Raw genomic sequence first — 26625 nt, 5'->3', positions numbered from 1 at the left:
TTTATAATTTTAAGACTTTTTATCCGATATTTTACGCTTTTTAACTAAGCCATTTTTTTTACATTTTTTACATGCGATAAAAATCTATCCGACTAACCGTAAATTCTTAAAATCAAAAAAAAAAAAAAAGATCATTTTTATTCAGTAAATCAAATTAGCTAATAAAATCTTAAATAAAATTTTAACTATATTAACTATAAGAGGTGTAAAATACAAACAAATAATAATGATTGAAAAAGAATATTTGATTTTTTTCGTAGTAATTTTAATTTCCCACCATTTCCCCTTAAAATTCTTTTTATCAGCCCATAAAACTAAATCTTCACAAATGGGATGATCAGGATTATTATAAACATGTACATTTTTAAGATTAGGAAGTGGTGAATTAAATAAAGGTTTGGCCATATCTAATGTAATATTTTCACAATCTTCAAATGTTATATTAGTAATTAAAGAACAATGTTTAAAAACTTCGAATGAAACACATCCAAGAAAATCTACTGAATAAAATTCTATCTCTTTTAAAGAATGTGTTTGTGTATATAAAGAATTAATGAAAAAATGTGTGTAATATCGATAATCTTGTAAAATAAATTTTTGTAAATTGGATTGTGATGATATTAACATGGCTAATTCTTCTGCTTGTTGTTTATTAATAAATAAATTTGAAAATTCTGGATCATGAGCAAAATTTGTATCTAATACTTCCTATAAATGTAAAAAATTATTATTAATTATTATTAATTATTATTATTATATCATAATATAGTAAATTATTTTTATTTCTTACCAAAGAACGACAAGTATATCCAATAGAATTTAAAAATCCATCTAACGCTAAAGCATCCCATTCCAATCTTAATTCTTTCACGTTAGATAAACAATTTCTTATATTCGGTTCTCTTAATAATTTAAAATCTATTGTTTTTAAATTATTAAAATAATCATCATTCAAAAGATAATTCGGGACATTGTTCATTGCAAAATATTTTATTTTGGCGCAATTTGATGAAAATAATTCTAATAAATATTGAACTATTATCTCATTTCTTTTTGTATTTCGATAAGGTTTACGATTTTTCTTACTCCATAAAAATATGGTTTTAAGAAATTTTTCAAAATTTAATTCCGTTAAATATGTTGCATATCGAAATGTTGTTTTATCATAATTTGTAGGTATATTAATTCCCGCTTGATTTTGTAGTATTTTCCGTTTTTCTAAACTAAGACATGATAAATACGTCGTAATTACGCCTATACGAATCGTTTGAATCGGATAAAATACTGCTGACCACAAAATCGGTACTACATTTACGCACCATCTTTTGTTAACTAATAAACAAGAATATAAATCATTAAGATTTTTATCACTACGATAACATCCTCTATTTCCATATATTTTTTGGAATATATTTTTGAGAACTTCTGGAGGAAGTTGTGGTTGTGTCGCCATTCTTATGAACTTATAGTTAACAAATTATAAATTTGTATCTAATAAAATGTATCACAATAAACAAGACGCACAAAAAAATTATAACAATAATTGTTTTTTTTTAAAAAAAAAATATTATTGTTAATCGTCGTAAAAAAAAAAAAAGATCCAGAGATAATTATTTATAATCGTGAGGAAAAAAGTTTATTATCGTTTGGAATGGGTTTCTTTTGTTTATAAACAAATAAAGAAGGGACTTATAAATTTAATTATTATTTTTAATAATATATAAAATTTTAAGGCGAAAATGAAAAAAAAAAAATGTTTGTCTCTGGTTTAAAAAAAAATTAAATTTTTTTTTTTCGAAAAAATTAATTGAATGTGGAAAAAAAAATCATTCTAAGAGAGAAAAAATGGTCTGGCGTTTATATTATTTGTGATACAAGATTTTCCTCTGTTGCCATTTTTTATGCATTATCACTGTAATACTGAAGGTGTTTGAATTTCCAAACAATCAAATATATGTAAATTTAAAAAAATGTCTAATTTTGGTTTCATACAAAACAAACATTTTTAAAAAAAAATCTATTAAAATTTATTCGAGAAAATATTAAAAGAATTCTAACGCTAAGACAATCAACTCGATGTATTTTTCCCATTTGAGGTTAACAACTGAAAGCCTAATCAGCTCTTAAATATCACCAATGTCTTTTTTTGACAATATGCAAAATATGCTGCAACATGCATGCGCAATGAATAATAGTTTTTGAATGATAATGGTAAACATGTCGTCCAATAATACTTGAACACGATACGCATGTTAAATATATGCTAGCTACTAGTGAGATAATGGCGGCGTAATATTGTAAGTAAAATGAAAAAAACTATGATATTCTATATTTCATTATATTTCTTAGGATAATCATTTTGCTCATATTCGGCATGTTTACGTCATTTAATTAGACCAGTTCTCCTTGTAAATTTCCCAAGTTTGCTTTAATATTGATGCGATCGCCTAATTTATCATGATCTTGTTAGGCTCCTAGGAAAGCAGGTCAAGGTTGGCTGTCATTGTTCCACTGCGGCACTTCGTTATTTAATATTACTATCATATGCCACGTAAAATGACAGCCAATCAACGAATATATTATTAATATACTTTAAATCTATAATCAAATAAGAGTATTGCTAAAATTTACCTTTTTAATAATAGTAATAAATACAGTTAGTAGTTATACTTACTTTATAATGATTTTTTCCAATATGTGACATTTAACCAATTAAATATTTATATAATTACATTTTATAAATAACTATTATTATACCAATTTCTGAAAATTAAAAATGAATTACATATATAAATCCATAATTTTGCAATTAAAATTTATAAAATACAAAATTATAACTGGAATTTAATTATTATATTACAAATTTACTCTAATAAAATAAATTAAATAAAAAGTAAAATTATTTCTTTACAATTACTAATATTAACAGAATTATTAATTTTAAAAATTAATCAAATAATTAGATTGTAATTAAAAGAGTAATATATATCATATAATTATAATTTATAAGTTTATTATATAACTACTTTGCAGAAACCTTGAATTTGTAAAATATCATTACATTATTACTAAAATACATGCAATATATATTTAAAGTATTATGATAATCCTTTTTTTTAAATGAATTGTTCTGATATTAATTTAGTATCATAATGAGAATTGAACAATTGGCATAACACATAACATTTTGACTGCATTAAAACAATTCTTTTATAGTATTATTGATTTATTGAAAATTTATATATAAAAAGTAAATTAAACCATTCCGATTAATAATTATATTTAATAAATTTCTTCCTTTCAAAAATTTACATTTTATATAAATACTAAAAAATGCAAAGTAAATATATTCCTCTTAAAATATATATTCAGTTTTTAAGTATGAATATTAATATTAAATTTTTTTACTATAAATAAAATAAATATAAAAGTTCAATAAATTCATATAATTGTTAATGCATATCAATATTTGGAACATTTTTTATTCTTTTATACAATATTATATTACCTGTTAAAGTAATATTACTAATTTTTTATTTGCAGATTTTTTTTTTTTTTGCTTAAGTTCTTTATTTTCTTTGTTATTTTTTCAAATAAATATATTTTTTTGGGTATAAAATTTTGTGTTAAAATTATAAAATTATATCTACTAGTTTTTGTATGTTGAAATAAAAAACAAATTGTCAAATATTCTGCAATAAGTATTGAACTTTCTGGACTTTTATTTAATCTTTTAAAGTTAACTTTTCTATTAATAATATATTAAATATAGAAATAATGTATTCACCACGTCCTGTGTTACTAATTTATATATATTTTTATGTTTATCATTTGCCATTTTAAGGGGGTGCGGTGTATAAACTAAAGATTGATATAAATAATTTACAAAAAAGAAAGGATGCTTTGTAACACAGAGTACAGTAAATAAATTCACTCTTAAATATAAATATATCAAAAAGTTAATTCAAAAGATTGGTATATAATATTAAAATAAATTCAAAAAAATTTAGAAATAATTTTTTTAAAAGTTACACATATTAGATTTATATAGAATGATCATTGCAGTGTATGAAATTTAAGTTAAATGCATTTTACATAATGTGCAAAAAAATAGTTACATTTATTTCATGTGCAATTTGCACAAATAAATTGATTTGCATATATTCACAAATATTTTCAAATATATTTTTGTGTAAATTATTTATTAAGAAATTGAATATTTAATTAATTAAATGGAATTAAGCAATATTTATTAAATTTTATAATTATTACAAGTTATTAATAAATAGCAACTACTCAAGCATCTAAATGACCTAATTGACCTAAGTTTAATGAGTCAGATAATTGCATCTAATGATTGTATATATTTTGATGTGAAAACACTCTTTTTACAAATGCATTAGAAAGTGGAATTATTAAAATAATATAAATTAATTTTGTAGTATTAGGATATAGAATAGGAAATTCTGTTGTTGAAAAAATTCTAACTACTGCTTGACAAATTTAAATTCTCTAAAATTAGTCATAAATTGTCATATTCTTTTTCTAGTTTTATTTTATTAATTATTGGTTCATAAATGTTATCATCTTAATTAGTCTTTTGGCTGCCATAGAATTTTCCAATAATTATAATCTCTTTTTCACCATATTTATTAATTAAAGTTTGAATTAAAGGTAACTGTTGTGCATCAAAAATTCGCATTTGCAGATATGTTTAAAAATGACCCTACAAATCATCCAGATGAAATGGAAAGAAAAATTATTTGTATTAGTAAAGCATTATAAGGTTTAAAGATTGTAAATTCATTTTTACTTCAACAGGAAAATGCAAGTGAACAAATTAAACTGGTGGGTAAAATTGAAAAATTCATTAAAAACAAACAAATCAATTCAATGCAACAGACTACTATAATCTATAAATCAATATTTTAAATAGTTACTTGATTTTTATAATGATAATTGTTTTATTTCATAATTTCTATAATTCTTAATAAATATTATGATATTGTTTTTTTATGTGATTTCTATAAATGCACACTCTCTCTAAATGCACGTTTCCAAAGGGCGTGCAATTATAGAAGGCTGATAAGATACTGAAATGCGCACGCGCCACATGTTTACTCATATTGTTTTTTACATCCATCCAATAATTGTGTTATTGTTCATCAGACACTGCTGTTAATGCTATAAATATTACTCACAAGTTTCTGAACTTAACTCATTACTAGAGTCTGACTGTAATTTTCAATTTTTTCTTCAAGTTCTTTTCGGTGGTTATTCCAATCCTTAATAGTCTCTTCGTAATTTTCTTTTTCTTCCTTTATATCTTTTAACTCTTTTTGTAGTCTCTAAATACTGAGTTCTATATATTCTAACCATCCAAACTCAGGAAAATTTATTTTTTTTTCTACAAAATTTAATTTTGATAAATATTTTTCTTGATTCTCCCTATCTTCTTTAATTTTATTTTTAAATTTCTCAATTAACTGATTTTCTTTCTCGTCAAGAACATAATTTACACCAACCGAAAGGATTTTAACTCCAAATTTTGCAATGTTTCCCCCAGCATTAGATATTGGAAAATTGTCAGGTTGAATCAAATTAGCTATTCCAACACTACCTTCTACTAATTCATCAGAACAATCCACAAGTTTTTTACCATAATCATACCTAGGTAATTTACTCTTAATCTCCTTAACTTGTTTTATTATTTTTTCTTTTTCTCCGATGAAATTCTCTAAATTTTCATGGCGTTCTCGATAAAAATTTTTTGACTTGTATGTCTCGTCAAATTTTATTAAGTTTTTCAGCAAAATTTCCTTTAATACCTTTCTATTTTCTTTATTACATTTTAGTCTTTCACCTTTCACATCTATTGGCGGATTATCTACATGAATAATTCTTTCTTTACAAGTTTTAATTACTTCAGCTAATTCTCCACCATTATCAATCATTATTTTAATATCCTCTTCGCAATCAGTTTTTTTCTTGAAATGAGGGAAATTAGTTCGTACTATTGTAGTGTAATTTACTATATTTTCGTCAAAAATAACTTTTTTAAGTAAATTGTAAGACCTTATTTCCTCTTTAGTGAATCTACCACTTACAACAAACAGAACTTGATTAAGTTCTTCTTTTATGTACCAACACGACTCTGCTAATTTTTTTAATATGGTGCATATCACCTAAACTCATCAATAGTCCAAATTTTTATTTTATGATGATTATTACTAAATTAAGATTTATTACTTCTAAATAAGGCAATAGTCTAACTTTATTTAGTAATTAAAATTTTGATCACAATTTATTATAACAAATAAATCAATATAATTGGTTATAATCAATATCACATGATAGAAGAATTCTGAAATTTTCTCATTTATATATAAGTTAATATAGAGATATATAAAAATATGCTAACTTTAAACTTTAATAACTTTTGAAATATGTTAAATAAAGAAAAAGTAATCCGATAATTTGAAAGAGAAGAACTCAAAGTGTAATTTTATCAGTTTACATTTTTAATTATCATATAATTTTATTAACAAGTAGTTAGCTTTTTAAAATCACTAATTTTATTTGATGAGTTTAGGTGATATGTACCATACTTCATCGGGAAAAGATTTCGTATCACTAATTCCTACTGTGTTGTAATAACCGAAAAATACAATAATATAGAATAAGGATAAATAATTAGCCGAAGGATAAATAATTAACCGATGGGTAAATAATTAGCCAATAAAATTATATTTATAGTTTAGTTTAGTGTAACGAGATAGTCATATGATAATAGATCTTCAAATTTTATTAGAAAAGATAGTAAATATGAGAAATATTTTTTCTTAAAATGTATAAATACAAGTGGATTTCGATAGGAAATTCAGGAGTCAATTTTTTTTTTTGACTCAAATAAAATAATATTAAAATATTAATTATTAAAAAGTTATTCAAATATGAATATGCTCATTGTACGCTTGAGAATTAATTAATATTGTATTATTAAGTTCGAGAATTTAAAATAATATTTGGTAAGAAAATAATGTTTTTGTAATTTTTGTAACTAATTTTTATTTTAAACCAAGCATAGATATTATTTGAACTCAACACGTCGGTGGCAACATACGATATTTTATTTTAATATCCTATGGGCGGCGTGTCACAGTGTCAACTACTCGATATTTTATTCCCTCAATCTTAAATTCTTTGCTTCTAACTTCTTTTGTCTCGTTAACCCTATACTTTCCTTCTGGGAACTCATTATTATCGACCAAGACATTAGCTAAGGTAGATTTTCTATTACCAGTTTTGCCAATAATAAGTATATTTCTAATACCATTTTCTTCGTTAGTTTCTTTTCTCATTAGATTATCGCTTGTTTGTTGTGATTCTTTTATTCGTATTTCTACACTAGCAGAAGTTGTCACTTGACTATTTAATTCTATACTCTCAGCTCCATTAACATCACTACTGCTGCAATTACTTTGATCAGTCTCCAGGATATTAGTAGTACTTCCTTTATTTTTTTTCAAAAAAATTTTTAACTTTCCTTCCATACTTTTGTATACAACTACTAAAAAACTATTCTTTATAGTTGATAATTAAATACCTTTTTTTTTGCGCTTAAGTCAATTTATTAAAGTAAAAAGTAAACAGTATAAAAGCCATTGATAAAAATACTTTGCATCATCATTTACTAAAATGGATTGCGACAAAGGGCACGCGTAAGGGGATGGCCAGAAATGACGTAATTTAAATTTTAGGATTTTTGAACCCTCCTCATCCTATGTCATCATTCATTTTAGAAAATGTAAAATTAAAACACAATTCTGGCTAGAATTATATTAACTACAAGTATCTAAAAATAAAAGGTGTGTAACATCATCATAGTCCCCTTCCTTTAGGAAATGACGTCATTTCTGGCCATCCCCTAAATGATACTTCCTAGTACAATCACATGTTATTGGCACCGCAATGATTCAAAACAAGAGTGTCCTTAAAATAGACTTATTTATATAGGGGATTTAGGATAAAGAATCTAATACAATTGATCTTTCCCAGCGTCGCTTCAAGATTTTTCACCCCACGTGACCTGCATAAAATGTCACCCTGCGTTACACTTTACCGTTTTTATTTTTTCATAAGTATTCTGGAAACTTAGAAAATTTTTAGTAGTGAAAAAAATTTTTTTCACTCCCCCTTAAACATCACCGGTCACGTAGGGGTGGAATTTTACTTAGAAATCTTGGGGTGATGCTGGGGTAAATACACAATTGTAAATAATTATGTGTTAGTGCATATAGCTTAATCACATGATCCAAATTTCAAATTTTTATTAAAAAATAGCATGGCAAAAACTTTCCTTACAAAAATTAAAAAAAAATTTTTTTTTTTTTAAAAAATTTCAAAGCAAAACGCTTCAAAACTTACTCTTCAGTTTCTCGTTTTCCAAAGTCAAAATACTGAAAATTCTATAAAAAAAATGAAAGGAAATGTTAGAAACATTTTCTAAAAAATAAAAAAAAAATTAAAGTTTTAAATCAAATGATTCGAAACTTACTCTTTCATTTTCCTAAGTTGAGTACGCCAAAAAAAACCTATAAAGAAAAGGAATTATTGGAAATGTTAGTAATGTTTCCTAAAAAAAGAAAAGATTTTTTTAAAAAAGTTTTGAGGTGAATGCCTCGAAACTTACCGTTTCATTTTTCTAAGTTAAATATGGCAAAAAGATCTATAAAAAAAAGGAAATATAGGAAACGTTAGAACATTTTCTAAAAAATATTAAAGTTTCAAATTAAACGATTTGAAACTTACCTTTTTGTTTTCTGAAAGGAAATTTCTGATATTTCTAATTTACAGTAAAAGTGGAAAGGAAGGGAAAAAGAAGAACGAAAAGGAAATGGGAAAATGAAAAGGAAGGAAGAACAAAAGGAAAAAGGGGAAAATGAAACAAAAAGGAAGGGGAAAAACAAAAAGGAAAGGGAAATGAAATGAAAAGAATGAAAGGGAAAGGAAAAGGAAACGAAAAAGGAGGGGGAGAACGAAAGGGAAAAAGAGAAGGGAAAGGTGAGAGAAAGAGGGAAGGTAAAATGATGAAAGAAAGGGAAGTAAAGGCCGTGAAAAAAAAAATTAAGTTTTTGCTAAAAAAGCTTAATTTTTTTTTTCGTTATATCGCAGTTAAGCTGCGGTAATTATTAAGTAATATCAGGGGCCTTTTTCCCAAAATAATTTTTTTTTATTATAATTTTTTGATAGATGTATATATATCTAATAACTTTACGAAAAGCCCTTCGCCCCCTCCTCTGTAAACAAGTAGAAGCCATAAAATACCTATAGGGGGAGAGCCATTGCTGCTCCCTCCGCCTGTTTATAGTGACAAAAAGAGGGAGTCTTCAGTAGTAAGATTTTGTATTAAATTAAACAACACATCGTGTATGTTGAATATACTGATGTGTTTAGTGTATTTAGTGTTAAATAACAGATAATGCATATTTTAACATGATTATAAATATTGTAAATTAAATAATATTCATGTTTTTTACAAATAAATAAAAATTACCTAACAATTTTAATATAATTAAGTGCAATGCTATGTTATCCACTGTAATTGTAGTATTTTTTTGTATTTTTTTAGTGTAATTCTGTGTTTTTTAGTGCAATTCCACATTTTTTAGTGCAATTCCATGTTTTTTAGTGCAATTCCATATTTTTCAGTGTAATTTTGTGTTTTTTAGTGCAATTCTACGTGCAATTTCACATTTTCTAGCATAATGTTACACTTTTCAATATAACGCGAAATTTTCTAAAAAAATATAATAATTGTGGTACTTTTTAGTGTAATGCTACATTGTCTAGTATAATTGCAGTATTTCTTAGTGTAATGCTGCATAATCTAGTATAGTGCTACATTTTTAGTGTAATTGTCCAGAGCGAAGCGAAGGACTATATATGTTTATGAACCTTAATGACATATTGGATCACATGGCGATGTCTGTTTGTCTGCACGCGTCATTTCTAATTGGTCCGCACAGATTGTGTCATTGAAATTTCGTGCTACTTCAAAAATAAACAAGTGTAATAATCATAATAAGTTTATGATAAACATGATTACCTGATAATCTCTTTTTTTGTTTGGTTTCATCTAGTGAGTATATTTTTTTTTAATTGACTTCAAAGGAATGTTTTTGATTTATTTCTTATTCTTTTTCTAGGGTTTCTGGATTTCTTGTACATACTGGACTTTAAAGGTAAATTAGGAAGTGGAGGGTTTTTTATTTGTTTAACTTTAAAGAAACGTTTCTAACGTTTCATTTCTTACTTTTTTTCTAGGGTTTCTGGATTTTTTGTATATACTGGACTGGTAAGTTGTTTTTTTATTTGTTTTGTTTTAAAGAAACGTTTTTAACGTTTCACTTATTATTATTTCTAGGGACATGGGATTTTCGTACACACCAGATTTTTAAAGGTAATTTGGCTTTTCTTATTTGTTTGACTTTAAAGAAATGTTTCTAACGTTTCATTTCTTACTTTTATCCTAGGATTTCTAGATTTCTTGACTGGTAAGTTGTTTTTTATTTGTTTTGCTTTAAAGAAACATTTTTAACGTTTCATTTTTATTTTTTTTATCTAGGAATGTGGGTTTTTTGTATATGCTGGACTTTTAAAGGTAAATTGTAAAAAGGGGCTTTTCTTATTTGTTTAACTTTAAAGAAATGTTTCTAACGTTTCATTTTTTATTTTTTTTAAGAACGCCAGATTTTTTGTACAAATTGAATTTTTAAAGATATTTGGATTTTTGTACAAAATCTTTCGCTCTGGACTTACAACGGTTTCCGTTTCCTAGTTTAGTGTAATTTAATGTAATGTGGAATTTTCCAAAAAATATGATAATTGTGATGCTTTTTAGTGTAATTTAGTGAAATGCTACATTTTTCAGTGTAATGGCATATTATTGAGCATTTTCAAAAAAAAAAATGCAACATTTTAACATTCTGATGAAAATAAAATATTTTGACCAAAAAAACGTAAAATTTGCTGAAAATATGCAACATTTGACAGAAAATATAGAATTTTCATAAAAATACACCATTTGCTAGAAAATTGGAATATTTAATAAAATTTGATTTTAATTGACAATGTTACAACAATTTTATGAAATGTTATTACAATGATGTCACATTAAAGATAAAATGTGGCATTTTCATAAAAATGCACTATTTGCAAAAAAAAAGCAAAATTTGATTTTAATGACAATGTTATAATAATGTTACAAAATGTTACATTTGAGATATAGGCCGTTCTCAAGCGCCTCCCTCAATGTGATTGGCCAGTGATTGAAATGATGCTTAAGTATCACGATCAATTGAAATAAATTGGAATAAACATGGTGATCAATACTTGAACAATCTCTTTCACTCTCTTACTTTTTTTATCGAGTTTTATTATGCCTCCAAAAAAAAGAACTAAAACAACTTTTAAAAATTTCGTTCCAACCACTCATTTTTCTCCTTTTAACAACCTAACAAATAATTTATCCTTACAACAACATCAAAATTCCACTACACTACCTTTTGCCGAAAATGAAACAATAAATCATATAGATCCTTTGACGCCAAATGAAGTAAGATATCCAGTATATATGGACCCTTTAAATAACACAACAAGATATCCGGTAAATATTTATTCTTTTATAATTATACTATATGAAAGATAATAAACTTGAAATTCTTTTTATAGATAACCTTGCAACCTTCTCAACCTTCTCTTATTACTCATCATGTAACTCATAATCAAGAAAATCAATCACCTTTTAATTCTGTAGCCATAAATAATCAAAGTCCTATCCAATCAACTTCTACCATTTATTAACTTCAATACACCTAAATCAACAAACAGATAGACAACATCAGAAACTCGAATGCTTATTGAAGAAGTAAGAATGCAATGGCAAGCATTGCAACAAGTTAAAGATCCAAGAGAAAAGAACCGAATCTGGGATAAAATTATTATTAACATCTAAAAGTCAGATATGGCAAGTCCATCTTTAAAAGAACGTACAAAGACATCAGTTCAACAGAAGTGGGATGCACTTCTCCAAAAATTCCGTGACATAAAGGATAAAACTGAAAGCACTGGTGGCGAAGCTATCCAAAATGACTAGAAGTTTTTTAAGGACATGGATAGCTTTTTAAAAAAAGATCCGAGTATAGTTGCACCAATTACAAGTGACTCAATTTATGGGATTAAGCGTAAAGAACAAAAGAATGCTGAAGAACAAATCGAAGAGGTCAGTGACGTTTTAATATTTATTTTTTTATTTTTTTTCTAATATCTAATCAAATCATTATTCATATCATATAGAATGACTCTAGACAACAAAAAAAAGCACGTTCTGAAGAAAAAAAAATAAATATAGAAGAGATTCGAACTCTTATTAAAGAACAGACTGATACTATTGCTGAAATTATGAAAGAACAATATATTTATGCTTCTGAAGTTCAGCAAAAACAGCACAATGAACAAATAGAACTATTTAAAATGTTTTTAACGAAATTTTAATTATGAGCAGTTAATAATGTATATGCAAATAATTTTATTGTAATTAATGAAGCTTTGTAAGGTTTAATAATGATTAATTAATTATAAGATCTGCTAAATATTCTCTCTTCTGAGTACTCACCATCTCTTCCATTTCTTCATTTTCTGCTTCATACTCATTATTACCATTTATATCATCATCCATTTCTTTATTAACATTTTCTGAAGATAATAAATCTCCCATATCAATACAAATATTATGTAAAATACAGCATGCATGTATTATTTTAACAATCTGTTCTATATTTGTACAATAAATTTCTTTCAACCATCGTTCCTTTAAATGTCCAAATGCCTGCTCAACAACCATTCGCATTAAAGAAAGAACTTTGTTAAAGTGACATTCTCGAGCAGTTAGCATATAATAATTAGGAAATGCTTTCATTAAATATGTACGGAGAGGATATGCTGCATCTGCAATAATGTAAGAACCACCTGGAACCTATTGTATGTTCGGGATGCAACAAAATTTCATGATAAAGTGAAGAACGATAAAACACTCTGGCATCATGTACACTTCCTATGATAATAGTATATAATAATAAATTAATTATTAAAATAAATAAAAATAAATAAATAAATAATAATAAATGTCTACTAGCCTGCTTCACCAGTATGTATATAAGTAAAGCGTCCCTGATGATTAACAACTCCAAGAAGGTTGATAAAGTGAAAAGTTTTGCGATTAACATAACGGGCACTATTCTCAGAAGGTTCATGAATAGGTATATGTACTCCATCCATTGCATCAATAATATTAGGCAGTTTGCGATACCCTAGACCAGTTTCTCCATATTCAAATCCTTGTATTACTATTGCTAAATGTGATCCTTGTGGCCATGCAATTCGTCCTTGTTCTAAATCTAATAGTACTTCTAAAAATCAATCAGTAAAATTACTTACAGATCCTTGACTTATTCCAAGTTGTTTCGTTCCAACACTCTTATTCCAGATCCATTTGCTAATCGTCATAATACAATGGCAATTTGTTTCCATACAGGTGTTGCATTAGAGGCATCTAAAGTAAAAGCTTGGTGAGTTTCTAATCAAGTTACAATAGCACGAAAAGTGATAAGAGTTATACGAAAGTAACACCTAAAAGAATTATAACCTTTCCCATCTACTAAGTAGGGAAAACATCTGTCCAAAACCCTTCAGTTTTAGGTCTTGGCTGACATTGCAATCTTATACTGGATGGAAAACAAACAGTTGATAAAATTATATTTGTTGTGGTAAGGACAGTTAAAAGATGATCGGATCTTTGCATTTGTATATTTTTATTTTTTATAATAACTTCTAATATAAAAAGTAATATAATTATTAATTTTTGTCGGTGCTGAAGATCTATAGTGTAAAATGGAAAGTGAAGGAAATAAGGCGCATGAGCAATCTCTTTTTATATTCCATTATTTTCTATTTTTGGTAGCTCTATGAAAAAAAAAGATGGTTTATAGCTCTGGGTTTTTTTGACTTAAATGATCTTTACACTTTACCTTTTTAGTCAACGATTAACCCATTGAGGGAAGCGCTTGAAAATGGCCATAATGTAGCATTTTCCCAAATTTTCATAAAATTTGCTAAATTGGACAATGTTGTAACAATACTATTCCAAAAAATTGCTCAACATAATGCAGCATTTTCTACAATTTCCTACCATTTTCCAGAAAAATGTGGAATTTGCATTTTTTGAATTTTGGACAATGATGCCCCTTCGACCTGTGAAAATTTATAATATTTTAACTCTGCTATTATTTGATCTCCATGTTAACCTTTACATGAATATTTAGATGCCTCACAATAAATTTTTCTATCTTTAGTTTCATTCTAAGATATTATTTCCATATGACACCATTTTTTTACTGCTTTTCTTTTCTTTGAATTTCCTCTTGATGCTTCAAGCTTTTTTATAATAACAATTTCTCAGGATTTCTGAATTTCTTGAATGTACTTTTTTATAATTCAAAGTGGATTTTAGATTTCGCACTTGGATTTTTTGCACTGCTTAACAGTTTAACCTTTTAGGATTTCTCTCTAGTAACAGACTGGATTTTAGGATGTTGGATAACTAATTTACACTGACCTTCAGGTAAAGTTGAGGTATGTGATTCTGTAATAGTTTAGTTTTCTTTACTAGTAGGAGTTGTGAAACTACTCTTTTTATTTTTTATTTTTTATTTTTATTTTCTTATTTTTGTAATTTTGTTCAATATTCTTGTACTTATTGATATTAAAAATAAGACTATTTGCACAGTAGAAATATGAAACTATTACCATTCAATTTGTCTCAATGAGATGATTCTAACAAGTTGTGTTACATCTATTTACAATCATTGGATGTTGAGCAATTTATTATATTCTTTACATATTAAACTATAACTATAAACAGTACTTTTTAATATGAAATTTTTGAAAATAAGTATAATAGTAACGATAGATGTATTGTAACTATATAGAATAGATTTTAATAATAAAATGTTTTAAACATCCAACTGATATAACTATATAGTAGAATGTGATTATAATAAGAGTGACTATAAAAGGAATTGACTATATAATATTTTGAAAGATCAAAATAATACTTCATATAAGTCAATCCAATTTGAGCTAACTTAGACAATTTTATAGTACTATTTTAATATTAGAATAGCATCAAGTTAGATTCTCAAATTACTGTATATGATTTTCAAAAATTTTAATCAATTTGCAGTAAAATTAGATTAATTTAAACTGATACTATAATGTAATCTTAGTCTAATCTTTAGAATGCAATATTTCACCATTCAGGAATCTATTCAGTATACATATAGGTTAGATCAGGAGTTTTTAAATAAGCCTAAATCATATAAATTTGATCACTAGATGCCAAAATATTATACTTTAATATTAGGCTGAAATTTCAGTATAATGTTAGCCAAAATTAATCATAGATTTACTGTACCATTTGATACAATATTTTTTTTTCATCTCAATGCAGATTTATTTATTACTATAGATCCATATAGGATCCCACTTACTTATAAGATAGGTCACCTCCAGCCTTAAAGTCATATGAACTATAAATAGATCAAGAAAATAAATATCAAGACACTACTATATGTATTGCCACTATGCTATTTAAGAAATAAACACCAAGATACTACTATATATATTACCACTATGCTATTCAAGAAAATAAAAGCTTTATTACCAAGCAATGTTCATTTGACCAGACTTTTTCTCATACTTTAAGAGAGTTTATTTAAAACGTTTCAGGTAGATTTTGAACTGGCTGAAGAGATCCCATTACTCAAAAGTAAAAATTATATATAAATTCTTTGCAAATTCTACTATAAAAGAAAATTTTATGTTACATTGGTATGATTTTTTTTCTTTTTAACTAATTAACTAATAGAATTTAAGAAAAAAGTAAGGTAAAAATCATTAGTAAAGAGCCAATTTTCTACAGTGATCTTTATTATAAGTAAGTGAGGTCCTATCCATATAAATCATATATTATAATTTGAAAAATAGATCTGAATCATTTAGACTTTTCCTAATATTTATTGCACAATTTTTTTTACCTTAAAAGACCATCAAACAGGTATAAAAGAAAAGCATTCTTGACATCTTAACAGATAACCAAAGATACTCAAAAGTATGTAAACAAATAAATAGCTCTTTATTAATAAAAAAATCACAGAACATTGATAACAAGTAAATAGCTAAAAGGTAATAAAAAGGTGATAAAGTAATAAAAATATGTAAATAGCTATAAGATAACAAGAAGAGTACAGAGGAATAAAATTAAACAGATATCAACCTGGTTGTAAAAGACTATAGAACACTGAAAGTAGTATTGTTATGTACAAGTCAAATTGAACCAGAACCAATGAGATCAACTTGGTTCCAAGTCAGACTAAACTGGACCATTAACAACACTAGCTGAATTAGATAACATTATACCAACAATCTTAAATTCACTATAAAAAGGAAGTACATTAATATTTGTAAAAATAATTATATTATCCAAAGAGCACATTGTTTAGCAATACAGTAATAAGTGACAAATAGCATCAGAGCACGTCCACGGTTCACGCACGTCGCAGAAATAATTAATATAAACAACGCGATCTCGCCAATCACGTGATCAGTGACAGTTAAACATCACGACCCGGAGATATATATATATAGGCGGGGAAATTTTGACTGCTGTAGGGAAACAATCAATTCATTCTCTGACTGCCAATTTGTTCAATAGTTACAAGGATTCTAGATTAAATAAAACGTTCCTATAGGATATATTTTTGCACACGACATTTGTGATATTTGAGACACGTTATTATTAGAAATACGCGTTTTAAGCGTGATACGTATAATTTTCTACGCCATGAGAGGTTTAAACGCGCAGCATACTACGCCGTTCGATCATTCGATCAACAGAAAAGTTTTTTTGACTACACAAGTACAGTACTACATCGGAAGTCTCTTGACGATTTTAGTAATCAACCATTTGATTAAAGTGCTGATTCAGGAACTTCAAAATATTTAAATGGTCAGATTTGACTCTCTTGCTCATTTTTATTGCTCTTTCTCTCTCGAACTTTCGTTCGCTGAAAAACTACTTTTTTGTAAGGTAATATCTTCGTTTCTATGAAGTTAATATATAACGACGCGTTTATATTTTCGAAACGTTCTGAAATGACTTTTTATTGAATGTTTCTTTTTCATAAAACAGATAAACTTTAGGTAAAACTATCATCAATATTATTAAAGTAAGCTTAATAGAAATATAACGTGTGTTTTCATCCTTGTATTAAAATTTTTGCTTTTTCCTCTCCATTTATTTTAAATATTCCCATCTAAGCCATGGCATCCAAATTACCTATTGAATGTCTTAGAAGAATTTTTGAAGAGCTTACCAAAAGTGATCTAACCGTCGATCCTTTTACTCATAATGATGCAATTGTTTATTCAAATCTAAATTATCTTTACTCGTGTGTCTTGGTAAATCGAACCTGGTGCAATACTGCAATCCCTTTGCTCTGGAAAGATCCTCTGCACTGGCTATCTATTAAAGACGATGATTTTATAAAGCAAGTGGTTGTACCTTGGAAGGATCAATTGCGTTTCCACGTTCCATTCACCTATGCAAAGTCTGAAAAATTACCATTACTCATTTCAACTTATTTTGCATGTTTGCCGGAAAAAAGTCGACGTAGTTTGAAAACCAACAAGGCTTTTAAATTGCCGGAAGATATAATTGAAACCACAACTTTTTATGATTATCCGTTCTTTTTGAGAAGATTGAACTTGCCTACATTAGTAAACGCCGTTTCAATGTGGACTCAACAACATCATTCAACTGATGAACCATTAGACGAGGATACAGAATCAGAGGATGTTCTTTCAGCGGATGTATTAACAGAAAAGCTCATAAAATTGTTTATGGAAAAAAGCACTAACCTGGAATATCTCAGTTATATTAAACTACCTGTTTCTTTACATAATGACGTTGGACACATTAAGATTAATATAGCAGGATTCCCAGGCTCAAAAATAGCCTTAGCAAATATCACGTCTTTTCACTTTAACGCATGTGCTATCAAGAAACCTGAAAATTACTATGTGAGTCTATCACGTATATGTCATTCTATTAGAAATTTAGAAATTCGATGTCTTTGTAATGATAGCAAAGGATTGGCTGCACTTATAGGGTCACAACGGGGACTGGTAAAGCTTTTGATCCATGGAGCGAATTATTATTATGGAATCCACAATGGTTACATTCCAAAATATAGCTACCGATATATTACTAAAGCATTATATAATAAAGTTAGTGATCTCACTTATTTAAATTTTCAATGTAATGGGATTCCACTGGAAACATTTGCGTCTTGTACAAAATTAGAACAATTAATATTACATGCTAATTATTACCAAAATGCCGATAAATTCATCAAGTCAGATTTTTCACATTTAAAATCATTACTCATTAAAGATGGTTCATTTTTGATAAATCATCAAACCAACATTATTCAAAATTCTGGTGGTTATATATCAGAAATTGTAAATTCTATGAATGAACCGAGAGATCCGGATAACCTAACAAAATTTTATGAAACAGTTATTGACTTCTGCCCTAGATTAACTATTTTGGAGTATTACATATGCAAGGATCAAATTTCATTAATACCTATCTTGTTCAACAAGTGTAACCAACTTCGAAAATTAGCTTTACACTCTACAGATATGCAAACCGAAACCGTTGAAATTAACGATGTTTTGTCAAAAATGGGAGAGGAAATTCCCGAGCAATTACGGATGATTGAAATTCCATGGCATTTTAAATTTTCTGCTGACTCTTTGGAATCCTTTTTAAAAGGTTGTCAAAGAAGACTGAAAGAACCATTGCAATTTGAGCCTTCTATTTCCACGGATGAACAAAAAGAAATATTGGATCGATATATCGACATTGGCGTGTTGAAGAAAAACTTGAGTAATTATTAAACTTCTTTTTTTTTTATGATATTGTATTTATTTTATTTATTTTTTATAAGTTAATTAGATTTCTTTTATTTAAATTAAAATTTATTTAGATATGATATGAGAATAGAAAAACAATAAAAGAAAAATATGTAAAATATATATATACAAAATTAGTATATTGATGAAGTGGAGATAAGTATCAAAAAATTTTTATAATAAATTTAGGCTTATAAAAGCATCACGAATAATTTGATGCTATAAATTTAATATATTTTATAATCTTTATAATCTAAGAATCTTTACTTGATTGGTCTTAACAATGATCAAAAAGTCTAAATCGAATCAAAAAATTAACTAATACGAAATTATAAGTAAATGAGCTTTTAATCAAACACACAACTTTTCAAAATACCATTCTTTTTAAATCTATTACAAACATTTATGATTAATTCATTTGAAGTAACGATATTCAGATAATCTAAAGGATATTTCTTGTTTTTGCTCCAACTTTCCAAAAATTCACTTAAATTTTCTTTAGTAAATTTCCAATTTTCTTTAAAAGTTAACTTCGACAAATCAGGCAAAATATTATTATTCACTAAAATATCAAAAATGTTTCTAACATCTACTATGTTATTATTTTCTACAGATTCAGTATATTCAGTAGATATAAATTTAATTTCTTTCAAAAATCTACATTTCTTTAAGAATGATTCCAAATTTAATAAAATATCTTTTCTAACCCATACTACAACAAATTCTAAATATGGACAACATTGAGAGATAATACGTAAATAATTATTTATAGATTCTGTTGTAAGATATTTTGGATATAAATCAAGATCTATTATCTTCAGATGAGAAAGATTTCCTTGGGAAGAAGATGATGATAAAATAATATTTGATAAAGAATTTAAAGCTATAGGTAATGATTGATGTTGATAAATATAAGAATGTAACGTATTTAAATTAGGTAAATTAATAACTAATTTGTTAAAATCAAAATCTGATTCCGATGGTATATTTATAGCAAATTCTTCACAATTAACTAAAGAATTAAAAATTTCAGGAGGAATGCAAAGTTCATAATCAATATTTATAGAGGTCAAAGTATTTGATTGTGTCAATAGTGCATCACCTATTAAAGGACATAATATATTATTATTATTTGATTTTAATACAATTCTTTTTAATCTCTTTTGGGACTTGATAAGTTGAGCTAGACCTTTATTATCCTGAAAACAATTAATTATTAACTCTTGTAAATTATGACAAATTTCTGATAATTCCAAGAAATAAATATGATGAATGAATGTTGAACAAGTCAACTTTACCAAAGAAGGCAAGCAAGTTTTTGTTCCATTAAAATGACAAATTGAATAATTTGGAAGATTTAGATTAAGTCTATTACAATTATTCATAAACAAATTCCAAAAAGTTCCTTGTAATAAGTTATATCTATTTAATTCATAATATTCAACAAGAATTCCTTCTATAAGAGATTCAATAACATCTTTTGAAAGGATTTTTATATAAGAGATATAATTAAATAAAGGATGATTTGAAAATTTTGATTGTGTATCAATTATTCCTTTTTCATAAAGAATTTTTTTAAAATGAGAATCACAATTTGAAAAAAGAAATTGTTTCGAATTTGAATCACAACATAATAAAATGGTTCTCGATAAATTTTCCCAGGAGTTTGGATTGGTCCACGGATTTTTCCATAATAATGGGATTGTAATTTTACACCATGATGTATTTACAAATAACAATTTATGTAATGATTTTTTTCTTTGTGTTACACAATTTTCTATTATAACTCTGATAATATCTTCACAAATATAAGGAGTCATTTTCGATAAAATTTATAAAATAATGAAAAAAAAGGTGAAAGGAAAAAGAAAATTGGATACTTTTTTATATCCAAAAATCATGCCCAAATTTAGATCTTAAATGAGCCCGTTTGAATTTTGGCGTAATGAAATTTTTTCCCAGTCTAATATTATTTTACTTATATAACGTCATTTCATTCCAACATCATCAAATCATATGATGATATGAATGAATTTTATTAAAAAAGATTTATGGTCACGTAAATCAAAATGAGTGGCTATTATTAAATATGTATATTTCCGCAATTTCCGTGTTACACCGGCTTTTGATTCTAAGAATTTCATCAATTTTATAAAATATCCCGTTTTTTGTTTCATTCAATAATAGATAACAAAAAATTTTTTTTCCTTTGGGTAACCTTTGATAGCATACTTATACTTAAAACGAATGATTTGACTGATAAGATAACGAGTTTCTATCGTCCGCCTTATCGCAAATGACAATCATCGAGTGGCGTAGTATCAATTTTGAAATAAAAAGTTCGTCCTACCAGGTGAGGTTTATAAAAAGAAGAGAAATGTCTATAACTAAACATTATAGACTAATTAAATAAATTAGTAAATTATACCTTTAACTTTAATCTAAATTACTGTATATTCGATTTTATAGTGACGGTATCTTTGGTCGCAAGATAAAAGTTTATTATTTATTTTTATCTAAAGGAATTCTTTGATTATCTATCGATAAATAATATTTTAACGTGAAATGACTTTGCGTACCAATACGCGCTAAAAACGGTTGGTCTAACCAAATCTGGGTAATTCTTACGCGTGTTGCATAATCTCACGGAACAACTAAATTTGTTAGAAATCCGTAGTACGTTCTCATGATTATTTATTATTACCGTAAGGTATAGCATAGCGCCTTTATCTTTATTAATTTTATTAAGAAATTTACAATTAAACGAAAATACATTAAAAGAATGAATTTAAATTTCGTTCATCCCAATTTTGCTTAAAAGCAGCCGAATTAAATTTAAGTCAAGACGAAATATTATGCATTAGTATACATTAACTTATTAGTTCTAAGTATCAGGAACAAAAAAAATTTGCATAGGGGGATGAATAAACATGAGACCTCCATGAGGATTTCCGAAAGCTTTGGTGGTCTCGGAATATACAAATCGAAATCCGAACCTAGTCCGAACCATTCAAATTTATTGAAATTTGAAAGCATAAACGTTTTTTTACTCGTTTGTTTGTTTGTTCATGTGTAAAGAGTCTTAAATGTTAGAGTTCTTCAACACTCAATACATTTGGGAATAAATAATTTTTCCGGATCTAAATAAAACTTTACTTAAATTAATAACGTTAACTCTATTCTTATCATTTGCTGATCTGCTTACTCTTACTATAAAAATATTTTCTTATGTAATATTATCGCCTGATTCAATATTACTATGTCTCCTGATTTTGACTGCTGTTATCCGATTACTATTATCGTTCAGCCAAATAGGATCATGCAGATTTTCATAGAGCAACAATACATGATTATAATGGTGTTAAATAATTAAATGTAAAGCTTACTTATAATGTTATAATTAATGCATGACAGAATGATAACACTTTTATTGGATGTTTATATCGGTCACAGGGCCCTTCATTGGTGAAAATGGCCACTACATGATCCTTTGATGAAATTTAAATCACTACTATTCATTCAAAAAAAAAAGATAAACATAAGTGTAAACGTACAATGATAAACCAGATTAAGCTTAATAAAACTATGTTTTTAAATTTCCTGTAAAGTATTTTTTAATAAAGTAGTAGCAATTCAAAGTTGAAATATTTTACTATTGAATTAAATATTTGGTGACCAGAATTATATGTAAATCTGGCCAAAATTACTTTCGTTTAATTATTAACTATGTAAATCTGGCTAAAATTATGTATAATTCTGGCTAGAATTAAGAATTATAACTCAAATTAAACCAATAAAATTACAGGGTTAAGTATTACATAATATAAAAAATTTGGCCGCTTAAAATTTTTTTTGTTGGGATTAGGTTGTATGCACTATATCATTATTATTGTTTCAATTCCTTTTTTGAAGTTATTTACATTAAAATTAAATTATTATATAAAAGTATAAATGAAAATTTATTATATTTATTATAAAGCTTTTTCCTTATTTATGTCTTAAATTAGAAAATTCAATTTAAAAAGAAAATGCAATTCAAATACAACAATTTTATTTTAATTTCTAAAGTTTTTTCTATTTTTACTAATTGACAAAAATGTATTTATATTTAAAAAGTTTTAAATATAAAAAAAAATTTGTAATATTTGAAAAATTTTTCTTGTTTTTTTTCTTATAATTTTAAATGATTTTTTTTTTACCTTTTTTTAATATATTTTATTTAAAAATAAAAAAATATATAAAATTATTACTTATAATATAATTTCAAAAATTTTGCAATATACCAATATTTTTCAAATTAAATATTTTTTCTTACAAGAATTTTGAATAAAAAATTTTAAATTTAATTAATTTTAAAAGTTTTTTTTATTAATATTTCATTTTTAATATAACTTAAAAAGTTTGAAATAGTGTTTAATTTTAAAAAATAATTAATATTAAAACAATTTAAATATCATTTATATTTTAAATACTTTATTTATATATAATTTATAATCACGTATTTTTTCTAAACAAATTTCTTAATTCTTAGAAATTTTACACAATTCTAATTATCCCTAAAAATCATCCTTTTTGGAATAAAAACTGTGGTTTATTATTTTTAAATTAAGCAACATGTTGAATATGAAAGAAAATAAAGCAGCAAAATATTGACATACTTTCTTTTTTATAAAAAAAACTACACTGGTAAAAAAATGGTCTATCCTATACATATCCTACACATATCTTACATATATCGAATCTCAAATGTAGAAAATCATACACAAATAATACACATATCATACACATATCGGGAATACTTATATATATAGTATACCTATCAGTACCTGATATATGTATGATATATATATTAGTACCCAATATGTGTATGATATGTGTATTATTTGTGTATGATTTTCTACATTTTGAGTACCCAATATGTGTAAGATATGTGTAGGATAAATCATTTTTTTACCAGTGCTATGAAATCTATAAATAATAATAACCATTAAATTATCATTATTGACAATTTAAAGAAAAAAAATGTTTGATATAACAATCATAACATAGTTTTATTTATTGAATTTTTACATACAAGCCACAGTTTTATTCCTAAAAGAGTGATTTTCAGGATAAAAAATTTAATTTAGAATTGTGTAAAATTCCTAAGAATAAGGAAATTCTTTTAGGAAAAATACATGATTATATATAATTTGAAAATATAAATGATTTTATTAAAATTAAATAAATAAAAATATTAATCAAATATTATTAGAATTATAATAAAAATATTATAAATATATTTTTAAATTTAAAGAAAAAGTAAATAAAAATACTATTAAAAAAATGTAAAATATATATATTAAGTAAATTATAATCTAATATTAATAAACTCACAAATTGCATTACCTTGGAAAAAAAAAAATTATAATATAATATATTTATATTTATTAATAATCTGAAAATTTGTTTATTTAATACTTATAAAAAATATTTGCTGATTAGATAAAATACTTTATATTTTATAAAAATTTATTTTTTTTAATAGAATTTTTCAAAAAAAATTATAATAATATAATAATAATAAACTTATATTTAATTAAACTAAAAATATTAACTGTAATTTAAAAAGTAACAAAATAAAATTTTTATACAGATAGTGGCTTAAATGATTTAGCCAGTCAAAATTATACAGATTATTATATATTAATATAATAAAAATATATAATTTTATATTAATAATGTCAATAAATAAATGTCTATACAATGACACCTCTATAAGTGCACTTTTTATAAGTGCACATATTAGGGATTAGAATCGATTAATCGAAAATTGACAAAACATAGTAAAATCGATTCTCGAGAATTGATTCTCAGCAATTTTTTACATGTAAGTTAACCTGACTCCAAAGTAATTTTTCATGCCGGCCAAGTGCTGATTATTTTTGCTGAAATTAGAAACTGATTCAAAGTCAGGTTGGTCGTCTATAAGAAAAATCTTGAAAAAATTCAATTTTCGATACCAATCCCTAGCACATATTATATAAATTTTCTTTAACAAGTGTACAGTGAATCTAATCCTAACTTATAAGAACTCTTAATATTTTACTCTCTATAAATGCATACCTTCTCTAAGTGCATATTCTATTATTTTTTATTATGATCTCAAGAAAGATACACTTAGAGAGATGTCACTGTATTTCATTTGTTTCTTCATATCATTTCAGAATTTTTGGAAATATAAAACCATTTTATTGCATGAATTTTTACAATTTATATAACAAAAAATTTATAAGATTAAAAATATTATAATTTAATCAATATCAATTAGATCATCATAAATTTGCTACTATCTAAATTATCTTAATGAAACAAATCTAATAAACTAAAAATTATGAAAATCCAATTATCAAAAACAAAAGATATTATAAAAAAAGTTTAAATTTAATGTTTAAACTTTTTAAAATATAATTACATGTCAAAATTGAATCTTACAAATGCAAAATTATTATTATTCTAATCCTTTTAATAAGACAAATATAATAAATTTAAAATTATAAAATTTAATCACTAAATGATTTTTAAATTTAAATTATATAAATTTACAAAGTTTTAAAAACTTGCATAATAATTACGAATCTATAATTATAAAAAATATTATTCTATATAAAGATTTATGCAATATTATATTTATTATAATTTATTAAATTTTATAATAAAAGTATTTAAGAAGAACATTGAAATCATATAGAAAATATTTTTCTAGAATATTATAAAAAATTTATTACTAGCATATTTTAAAATTAATGCAACCAATTGCAAATAAAGATAAAATTTATTATTAAATTTTTATTTAAATTAATAAATAAAAATATAATGATTATATTTAGCAGTTAAAATTTTATTTTTAATATATAATATATATATAAATTTTTTTGCATTAAAAAGTAGCCAAATTATTTAGATTACTGCTAAATTTTAAGAATAATTAAGGCTAAGATCTTTAATATTAATTTTATTTAATTTAAATTAATTATATTTTTAATTATATGTAAAATAAACTATTTTATTAGTAAAAATATATTTATTAAAAAAAATCACTATTAATTATTAAATGATTTATTAATTATATTTTGATTATTTGAAATAACTTAAAATTTTATTGTATAAATTTATATATAGTAATTTCCTATTGTAAGTTAATTATTATACATTATATATTTTTCTAAAAATTACAAAAGAAAATTAAGAAAACATACTTTTGATTAGTAACTTTATATAATATTTTTCTTTTTGAAAAATTACTTTATTATTTCCAATTTTTCACATAAAATAAATAATACAAATACTTTAACCTAAGATTATTAATACCTAAAAAGGTTAATATAATATGATTAAAGTTGCTTGTTAAAATTATTTTTCTATTTTGTATTTTGTCATTTGTGTTTTGGTCAACTTTAATAAAATAATTTTACCATTTTATTATATTAAAATTTAGCATTAATCTTTTTATTTTTTGGTAAGCAACTTTAAATATAATAAAAGAAAATT

At 25.0% G+C, this 26625-nt stretch overlaps 7 protein-coding genes across 7 annotated transcripts; 3 read left to right on the top strand and 4 right to left on the bottom strand.

Moving 5' to 3' along the window:
- Positions 1–108: 108 nt before the first annotated feature.
- Positions 109–1805, bottom strand: OCT59_027876 (uncharacterized protein). The gene is made up of 2 exons (XM_066137280.1): positions 791–1805; positions 109–708 (listed from the first exon to the last, which is right to left on the bottom strand). Exons 1-2 carry the CDS (start codon positions 1451–1453, stop codon positions 142–144), a joined length of 1230 nt encoding a protein of 409 aa, XP_065993684.1. The 5' UTR covers positions 1454–1805; the 3' UTR covers positions 109–141.
- A 3543-nt stretch (positions 1806–5348) lies between these two features.
- OCT59_027875 (uncharacterized protein) lies at positions 5349–5954 on the bottom strand (the record flags this gene model as incomplete). The annotated part of the gene is made up of 1 exon (XM_025309860.2): positions 5349–5954. The coding sequence occupies one exon, from the start codon at positions 5952–5954 to the stop codon at positions 5349–5351; it is 606 nt and encodes a 201-aa protein (XP_025188778.2).
- A 1188-nt stretch (positions 5955–7142) lies between these two features.
- On the bottom strand, positions 7143–7553 carry OCT59_027874 (uncharacterized protein; the record flags this gene model as incomplete). The annotated part of the gene is made up of 1 exon (XM_025309859.1): positions 7143–7553. One exon carries the CDS (start codon positions 7551–7553, stop codon positions 7143–7145), a length of 411 nt encoding a protein of 136 aa, XP_025188777.1.
- A 3887-nt stretch (positions 7554–11440) lies between these two features.
- OCT59_027873 (uncharacterized protein) lies at positions 11441–11865 on the top strand (the record flags this gene model as incomplete). Its single annotated transcript, XM_025308398.2, has 2 exons — positions 11441–11668; positions 11734–11865. The coding sequence occupies 2 exons, from the start codon at positions 11441–11443 to the stop codon at positions 11863–11865; spliced, it is 360 nt and encodes a 119-aa protein (XP_025188776.1).
- Positions 11866–12172: 307 nt separating this feature from the next.
- OCT59_027872 (uncharacterized protein) lies at positions 12173–12555 on the top strand (the record flags this gene model as incomplete). The annotated part of the gene is made up of 2 exons (XM_025309858.1): positions 12173–12283; positions 12358–12555. 2 exons carry the CDS (start codon positions 12173–12175, stop codon positions 12553–12555), a joined length of 309 nt encoding a protein of 102 aa, XP_025188775.1.
- Positions 12556–17129: 4574 nt separating this feature from the next.
- On the top strand, positions 17130–19333 carry OCT59_027871 (uncharacterized protein). Its single transcript, XM_066137279.1, has 4 exons — positions 17130–17206; positions 17309–17345; positions 17438–19069; positions 19170–19333. Exons 3-4 carry the CDS (start codon positions 17440–17442, stop codon positions 19178–19180), a joined length of 1641 nt encoding a protein of 546 aa, XP_065993683.1. The 5' UTR covers positions 17130–17206; positions 17309–17345; positions 17438–17439; the 3' UTR covers positions 19181–19333.
- On the bottom strand, positions 19315–20983 carry OCT59_027870 (uncharacterized protein). The gene has a single exon (XM_066137278.1). It carries the CDS (start codon positions 20913–20915, stop codon positions 19443–19445), a length of 1473 nt encoding a protein of 490 aa, XP_065993682.1. The 5' UTR covers positions 20916–20983; the 3' UTR covers positions 19315–19442.
- Positions 20984–26625: the final 5642 nt, after the last annotated feature.

This window comes from Rhizophagus irregularis, chromosome 7 (genome assembly GCF_026210795.1).
Source record: "Rhizophagus irregularis chromosome 7, complete sequence".
Taxonomy (NCBI): Eukaryota; Fungi; Glomeromycota; class Glomeromycetes; order Glomerales; family Glomeraceae; genus Rhizophagus; species Rhizophagus irregularis.
The sequence above is the reverse complement of the archived record's forward strand: the minus strand, read 5'-3'. Positions and strand labels throughout refer to the sequence as shown.

Bases quoted from the DNA above. Each gene is read 5' to 3' on its own strand.
- OCT59_027876 (XM_066137280.1), bottom strand. From the start codon at position 1,453: ATGGCGACACAACCACAACTTCCTCCAGAAGTTCTCAAAAATATATTC. The intron at 709-790 runs GTAAGAAATAAA...TTACATTTATAG, and splicing joins GATATACTTGTCGTTCTTTG to GAAGTATTAGATACAAATTT.
- OCT59_027871 (XM_066137279.1), top strand. From the start codon at position 17,440: ATGGCATCCAAATTACCTATTGAATGTCTTAGAAGAATTTTTGAAGAG.
- OCT59_027870 (XM_066137278.1), bottom strand. From the start codon at position 20,915: ATGACTCCTTATATTTGTGAAGATATTATCAGAGTTATAATAGAAAAT.